Raw genomic sequence first — 8,707 nt, forward strand, 5'->3', positions numbered from 1 at the left:
AGTGACGAGTTCCGGTTAGTTTATGAATGTGGAATTATTTTTAATGAAACTGAAAACCTGTTTGAACGATGTATTTAAACTCCAGTGTATTGCTGTGTGTCTGTTTTCATGGTTCCCTTGTCATAGAGATTGAAATAGTTCTGCTATTTAACCATCAGATGTCGCTGTTCAACAAGCAGAGCGCAGCATGTCAGTGAAGGTGGTACTTTCGAGGATTATCTAAATTCTGAGTTAAAGACTGAAGGGTAACAACCTGCAAACAGAGGCGCACAATGTTTGAAGTAGAAGTGGAAGAAATGTGAACTGAGGTTTTCTTGTTCTGTATTAGTGGTGTTTACCCACTGAGAGCTGAGGTGAGCAGTATTTACCATCTGAGAGTCGGGTTAAATAGATTCTTGTATGAAGCTCGAGTTTGCATTCTTTCCCACGGGACATTGAACGCTGCCTAGAATGTATCTCGCGAGAAAAGACTTTCCTGTACAACCCAGTACGTGGCCTGACAGCTGTGGACTGAGAGTGTTTACTGGGATACACTTGTTCGCAAATAGAGACAGTGTGTATGTAACGAGAGCATCTGAACGTCTAATAAATGTTCTGAATCCCTAACATGTCTTTGAATTCTGGCACAGAACGTTAACTGTACCGGCTAGGGCTTGCTACCGACGTTTCCCCGCCGTGCAGCAGCAGTAGGGGCCGCTGCTCAAGAAAGCTCCCCCTGCTGATCGTGCTGCCTGTCCGTCTGATATGGCGGACAGCGGGTCGCCGGTGGAATTCCCCGGCTCTCTGACGAGCTCAACTCTTCCTCCACCGAGAACTCGCATCTTCAAAATCATAGTCATCGGGGACTCGGGGGTCGGTAAGACGTGCCTCACCTATCGCTTTTGTGCCGGGAAATTCCCCGAGAAGACCGAGGCCACGATCGGGGTGGACTTCAGGGAGAGGCTGGTCGAGATTGATGGCGAGAAAATCAAGGTGTGCAATGTAGACACAGATGTGTAAAAACACAACAGACAATATGCAGATATTGTGCATGTGGGTTTCTTGCCTGCTCTGGTACGGAGAACATGTCACGCAAAAGTTAATACACTGTAGATGGTGTGTATATATAGAAGAAGTGGGGGAGAGTAGGGAAAGATGGAAGGTTTCACTGTAAGAGAAGCATAATAAAACTTACGTATGGGTTCACAATCAGTGGTAGGGTCTGTCTATCAGCAGTCTCATTTGTGGGCTACTGAGCAGCTCCACTGCAGCAGTTCGGTGCCTTGCTCAAGGGTATGTCAAAGTTAATTAGAGAGTGACAGGTGCTGCTCATTCACTTTCCTGGCCACAGAGACCATTGGCGTCTATGCGGAAACCATTAAGGCCATTAAGATGACCACTTTTCATTGTAAATAGCAGTGGGAAAATAATCTAACCCTTCTAAGCCCTCATTTAAAGGGTTACTACTGAAATTTACTATTGCCCTTCCACAAAGTTGGGAGGTTTGCAAAAGACGTTTAAAAAAAAAAAAAAAAAAAAAAAAAAAAAAAATTAAAATCAAAACAGCTAAAATTGAGATATTCAGACTTTGAATCCCTAGTATGTGTCAAGCTCCAAAATGCAGGATCATACAGTTCCCAGATTGCAGCTCATTAGCATTTTAAATTAGACTTCCCCTAACTGGTAAATGCCCCCAGTTTGTAATGCAGGCTTAATTTTAAGGAAAGTGAGTTCACTAAAAAAGTGAATGTGCTTTCTACACTAACTTCAGGAATGTGTCACAGACCATAAAATTGATAAAAGTGCAAAACTTTATTTAAATTTCTATATTTTTGAATGGAGTCGGATGGTTTTTGTTTTTGTTTTTTTTCCCCTCAGATTTGTTGACATTAAGAAAAATATAGAATAACTTAAGAAACCACACTAGTGTGTTATGTGGTTATTGTATGTTTAATAGTTTTTGGCCAACAGTGGAGCTCTATGGCACAGGGTGTGGTGGCAACCTGACGCCTGTACTACAAAGCAGGATTCGTGGTTAGTGAGGTAACTTAAGATTTTTCTCCCTGGGTTTTCAGGGTTATGACGGTGGTTCGCTTCTTACTAAGGTATATCGCCATGGTAACATATACTGGACACCTAACCTGCTCCAGAGCAGGTTAACTTCAGAGGATCAGATCAAAACCTCTTAACAGCCCAAATACTGACCAATCAGATCACTGGAAAACCAGAGTCATCATTCCTTAAGAATTCGACAGGGACAAAATAGTTTACAATAAAGAGACAAAATAATAAAGATCAATAGATATTTTGATAGATCAGTCGAATCATTTTGCTGTTTGAGGCTTTCCATCTTTCACTCTGGTTTTAAAACAGAGCTTCTAACAAACGAAGGGAGAGTGTGTCACAATAAATAACTACACAATAACTATTATAGCTTCATTTTAATTAAACAAAAATAGTCACAATAGTTTGTTTATCATCAGACAAAAGAGCAAAAATACTCACTCAGTAAGAAACTTAATATTACTTCTTATATACAGTATATCCTTAGCCTGACTTTAAAAACTGTAAATTACTTCTAGGGGTTTCTCTTCTGTTGTTGTTATGTGATAATATTCTTTACACTTCACCGTGTTGAATATTACTTTTGGCTGTTGCTATAACCAAATTTATCTGCAGGTGTCACTGTTTCATCTCATATCTGATAGTACACAATTGTAACTACATTCATAAGTACTTTGTTCATGGTTCTGAAAATGCTGCTTGTTATTAACAACACTGTCTCTTTCACATGAACACACTCATAGCCAGACAGGAGGACTCAGAGTTAACTGAGCCAGTTGATAACCAGCTTCCTGATGCAGGTTATCCAGGACGGCCAATGTTAGGCTCAGTGAAGCCGGATAATGAAAAGATATCCTGAGCATGTTGAACTTGCTTCATAGTACAATCCTCTTGCCTGCTTGGCTGTGTGTTTTTGTCTTCTTCTCTGTGTTTGTCTTCTTTTATCTTCTTCTCTGTGCATGTGAGCACCTGTGCCCGATGCTCCCAGCCACTATAAAGGCTGACACCACCAGCCTCTTGGAAGCTCTCTCCCCATGTGTTATATCTTGTTGCTTTAGTATTTTTCTTCCAGAACGCACAAACTACACTTCTCACACATCCACTCCCGTACACTACTGATGCCACAGATTTCCATATCTCATTCCTTCTTTGTGGGTTCATTTTATTTGCAATGACCCGAAGAGCCGGTTGTGACAAGATGAATAAGATAGATCAGGGTTTGATACACGCACAATACTTGTTAGTAGAATTAATTCATTGTTGGTTTGGGTCTTATAATGGGATTTGATCCATTTCCACATTGTCCTCCACAGATCCAACTGTGGGACACTGCAGGCCAGGAGCGCTTCAGGAAGTCCATGGTACAGCACTACTACCGCAATGTGCACGCTGTTGTCTTTGTCTATGATGTTACCAATGCCGCCAGCTTCCACAGCCTCCCCGCCTGGATTGAGGAGTGCAAGCAGCACGCTCTGGGCACAGAGGTACCCAGGATCCTAGTTGGAAACAAGTGTGACCTCCAAGACTCCATCCAAGTGGGCACGGATGTTGCGCAACAGTTTGCAGACGCCCACTCCATGCCTCTGTTTGAGACGTCTGCAAAAAGCCCAAACAACCAAGGAGATGAAACCTTTGGTGGTGGAAACAATGACCATGTTGAGGCTATTTTTATGACGGTTGCCCACAAGCTGAAGTCTCAGAAGCCTCTAGTGTTGAGCCAGCCGCCCGGGGGATCGGTGGGTACCATCAACCTGAGCAGGGGGATGAATGATGGGGGTGATAGGGCTAGGAGCTGGGGCTGCAGCAGCTGCTGAAGGAGGAAAATGAAGGAGAGAGAGGCAACTTTAGCTCCAGGCTGTACAAAGCCAATGAGATTGAGGATGGAGGGAGCCGAGGAAAGAGTGGAGGTCTAGAAAATAGATTGGATTGATCAAGATGTCTTCACAATCAGAACAACACATAAATGAATGTCTTCATTTGAAGTTGTTACATTTTTCCAGTGCTTGTGCTTGATTTTACAGATGACTTTAAATGGTTTTGGGCAGTATTCACAATGTGATTGTTGTTTTGAAATGCAAAAATCTACTGAAGGTTCATGGAAATGATCTTGAACAAGTAGCCAAAATCTGATCTGATCCTGAGTCAGTTCTCCTCAGATAATAAGTCCCGATCCTGTGCCACTGAAGTTTCAAATCAATTATCTCCAGGTGTTCTGTGGCAGCAGAAAACATGGTAACACTCTGGCATTTGTCATTCATCTCATGTAATGCAGCAACTATGAAGAGCAGCTAATCAGCATTACTGGTCAGGATACAAACAGCTTTACTGCTGTATGACCTGATTCATGCAGACAAAAATAACAACACATTATAACAAAATACAATCCGTGACATCTTTTTTAGGTCATAATCTGTGTCAACGTAGTACTGACTGCATTACATGGAAAGGTGTTTGTGTTATTTTGCCCAGCCCTACTTTTTTGTCTTGTTTTGTCTTGTTGAATTGTCACATCATACTCTATAGGTGGTTGGAGTCAATTTGGTTTTAATTCAGCCATTTCAATAAAGGTGCCCTGTTGAGTTTTCTTTTAAACAAACACTACTGTATGTTTACATTCAGTGATTCTCACCAAAAAAAATTAAGTCTGTTAGTGAATTCTAACAAACATACTGACTGCAGTTCCTTCTCCAAAAACGTTTGCATCATGCAATATTGTAAATATTTTGAAACCTGCATTGTAATACTTGTTTGATGGCTAGTAGCCTTCCCTGTCTTTGCTAACACACTGCTAAATTTCTTAGCAATAACACCATCAACGGTCAATAACTGTAAGAGTGTTGAAATTACTTAAAAGAACCTGTATTGTGTTACCAGTTTGAAGATGTAAACCCAACGGGGACCTGCTCATAGAAACATTGCTCCATAGTGGCCACCACTATTGGTCCAAAACTCCACAGGGTGCCTTTAAGTGTGGCTGCTTTAAATCCAAAGATTGTAAACCTTGCTTGGTCTGTTTGTAACAGATGTAAACAAAGCTCAGTGAAATCTTGCAGTTCATTGAAACTGGGAAATTCACTGAAGTGATCACATCGACATTTTTCAAAATCACTTAAAGAGAATCCTCAATTTTTCCTTTTTTTGATATATACTCTAATTGTAAGTGCAGTTATAAACTTCTTATTGCTTGTCACAAGTTGAGGTTTTGGACAAGTCTGGGCTTGTCCATGCAACGTTGGGCAAGTAGAAGGGTTGATCTGGAAATGTCAGACATGGTGGGCTGAGTGAGTTATGGATAGACAGAGAATGGTCTCATCGGGGGCTGCTGAGCCCTCTTTAACGCCCCTTATTATTTTGTAGGTGTATTACATGACCCTATTGCTTAAGGTCATAAAACGAGATTTTGAAACAGCACCTACCTTAAAGCCCTTATCATGTTAGTGGACATATTCTTCTAGTACTTAATATTTCATATTAATCAAATTACCACAAACCAATTCCCTAACAGTGAACCGGGGGCATTTGGGGCCCCTGGCTCAATTGCTTGTTTTTGCCATGGTTGGTAAATCCAGGCTTGAGTCAGAGTGATTCTGCTGGAGACATGTTTCATTTGATTTGGTTGGTCCAGTCATGTCAAGCCATGTAATTATTGTGAAGTGGACCAGGGTAGGTCGAAATCTGAGAAATAAAAATTCACTTTTTACAGTCGCACCGGCCCGTCTCTGGCGAATGCAGCCATTTCTCAAGACTAGTTTATGTCCCTTTAAAATCATAGGACACTTCACAGATACTTTAAGGTAGTTAGTAGTTTGAGGTAGAGCAGAGCCAAACTGTTTTTTGACTGTGTCGAAATATATTCAGCACTTCAACCAACAGATCTTCACAGTGAGTTTCAGCTTATTGTTTATATGTTTGCACCACAACTTTACTGTTCTGGTTCACTCTTACCACTCTCATAGTGGTTTTCTCGGACACAGCAGGCAGCTGTTTTTCAGAGAAGAAGCTGTAGAAAGCCACTACAGTCCTGGTTGAAATTATTGGCACCCCTGAATTTTAAGTACAGAATTTAGAATATCTTCAGAAATAAATGCAAATTAACCATTTTTTTTTAAATCAGCATATTTAATAAAATGTCAAATTTATTGAACAACAACAAAAAATGCTTTAATATAGTGAAATAACAAAGACATAAAATGTATGTTTGACATGTTTCTTGGCACCCTTTGGATTTTCAGTGTTCACATGGCCTCAATGTACCAATGAATGATGGTTTTACTGCTTAAAACGGGGCTGATAGTTTCAAGTTTCTTTTTCACAATGGCGAATACAAGAGAGCTGTCTGAGAACATGAGAAATTCACAGTCATAAAACTATTAAGATACTTCCAGGACATGGTTGAGAAGAAACTCAATGAGAGAAGTCTGCGAAGATTGTCGAAAAAACACCACACAAGACATCTTAAGAGCTTAAGGCTGACCTGGACCAATCTAGAGTGGTGGTTTCAACCTGTACCATACACTGCACACTAAACCAAGTAGACATTCCATGGGCGAAGGTCACGGAGGACATCACTATTGAAAGAAAGGCATGAAAAAGTAAGAAAACCTTTCTTAGATAAGCCCCAGTCTTTCTGGGATAATGTTCTATGGACATATGAAATAGGCAATGAAATGAAGCCCATAAGGAAAAGAACATCCCCCCTACAGTAAAACATGATGGAGGTTCTGTCATGTTGCGGGGCTGCTTTGCTGCCTCTAGTACTGGAGCCACTGAATGTATCAAAGAAATGATTAAATCAGAATATTACAAAGGCATTTTAGAGTGAAATGTGTTACCCAGTGTCAGAAAACTAGGTTTGAGGCCAAGGTCTTGGGTCTCTCAGCAGGACAATGACCCAAAGCAGACATCCAGCAGCAAAAAAGAATGGTTGAAAAGATGAACTGATTTAAACTCGCCAGCAATGAGTCCTGGCTGAAATCCCATTGAAAACCTTTAGAGAGAGCTGAAATCTGCCATTGCAAAAAGGAGTCCAACTTAAAAGAGCTTGAACGCATAGCAGTGGAAGAGTGGCAGAAACTACCTGCAGACAGATGCAAGAAGCTTCTAGATGGCTACAAGAAACGTTTAGAGGCTGTTGTCGTTGTCAGAGGTTCTGCAACCAAATATTAGTGAAGGGTGCCGATATTTGTGTCTAGGGTACATTTTGTGTTTGTATTATTTCACTATAATGCAATTTTTTTTTTTTTTTTTTTTTTTACAAATTTTGTTCAGTAACCTTTGACAACTTATTGATTATACAAAATTGGTAATTTTGCATTTATTTGTGAAGGCATTTTAAATTCTGTACTTAAAATTCAGAGTTGCCAATAATTACAACCAGGACTGTAACGCTACCTGCTCAGCTTCAAACAGCAGAGAGAGACAGTTTGAGACCACTTGGTGAACGTAGTGGCGCATTTAGCAGCTAAAGAGCCAGATTTGTCCCTCAGGAGCTGGTAGAGACCAAAAGCAGAGCTAAGAGAGGGAATACTGGACTTAGATTCATCAGGTGGACACAAAATCCACTCCAGATGAATGATCATGTTGCTCTGTAGCTGTTGGATGTGGAAATAAGCGACTGTTTGATAAAAAATTCAACATATAAAAGGTAATGATATGTCGGTTTTATTTTCACTGCCTCCAAATGGAGGTTTAAATTAAGACACCTAGTTTTGAGTGACAGTTCATTTGTGTTGCTCAGTTTGTTAGCATCCAGCATCAGAGGTAATGCTCTAACATACTGGCAGCGTGTGTAACAGTTGAGTACTAGTCTCCGCAGAATTATGTGTACTCCTTCAAACCACCTCTGCCAAACAGGCCTACCCTGTAAGCCTGTTGTCAACCTGTCATTTTGTGTAAGGCTTTGTGGTGGGGACCTCTACAAGTACATGGATGCCTATACCCACTACTTATCCCATATGTAAGCTTGTGATAAAATATTCAGCATGTCTCTTGTATGACAAAAGATGTTCTTAATTATTCTTTATAAGCCATGACACACCACAGTCTGGTGTCCATATCATGCTAGTTTGCAGCTTTGTGTCTTTGTGGGTTTGGATGTTTATTTTGGCCACAGCTGGTCCTGCGGCTCCTCTGCTGATCACCCCCAGGTTATGCTGTATCAATCAAACCAAATGGCCTTCTCTCAGGACTCACTGTTCAGGGGCTATGTACACAGATTGGCTAGCTGCATCTCTGTGGCTAGTCAACAGTGTGACAACAGTGAAAGACGTCATGTGGGTGTTTTATTGTTTATTGATTTGTTTTCTGCTTTCTTTTAAGTATACTTTGTTTTTGATAAATGCTCCCATCAATTTTCATGCTGAGTCCTTTAATTTCCTTTGCCTTACTTTTATTCACTAAAGCCATGAATAACAGACACTGCTGCTGTACCTCTCATTGCAAATACCCAAAAAGAAAAATCTCAATTACGGAATGGTATTACTTCACAAAGTGACTGATGAATCAAACTATTGGGGGCAGGTGGACGCTTGCAATGGTTTTGTCATGTGTAACCTTGCAATAAACTACCCTGAACATTTCATACTGTGGAGTCATTTTCTGGAGTCATACTGTGGAGTCTTTTTAGAAAATCACTTGATGAAAGAGCTCAAACAGTTCGGTCAGC

General features: G+C 40.6%; 1 protein-coding gene across 2 annotated transcripts; it reads left to right on the plus strand.

The window, feature by feature from the left end:
- The first annotated feature begins 234 nt into the window (after positions 1-234).
- rab33ba (RAB33B, member RAS oncogene family a) lies at positions 235-5,748 on the plus strand. 2 transcript variants are annotated; one of them, XM_040120426.1, is made up of 3 exons: positions 235-353; positions 630-972; positions 3,357-5,748. In XM_040120426.1, the coding sequence occupies exons 2-3, from the start codon at positions 745-747 to the stop codon at positions 3,855-3,857; spliced, it is 729 nt and encodes a 242-aa protein (XP_039976360.1). In that variant the 5' UTR covers positions 235-353; positions 630-744; the 3' UTR covers positions 3,858-5,748. The 2 variants fall into 2 exon arrangements, with proteins under 2 accessions (XP_039976360.1, XP_039976359.1); XM_040120425.1 differs by lacking the exon at positions 235-353 and having other exon boundaries at positions 451-972.
- Positions 5,749-8,707: the final 2,959 nt, after the last annotated feature.

The sequence above is a fragment of the Xiphias gladius genome, chromosome 23, assembly GCF_016859285.1.
Source record: "Xiphias gladius isolate SHS-SW01 ecotype Sanya breed wild chromosome 23, ASM1685928v1, whole genome shotgun sequence".
Lineage (NCBI taxonomy): Eukaryota > Metazoa > Chordata > Actinopteri > Istiophoriformes > Xiphiidae > Xiphias > Xiphias gladius.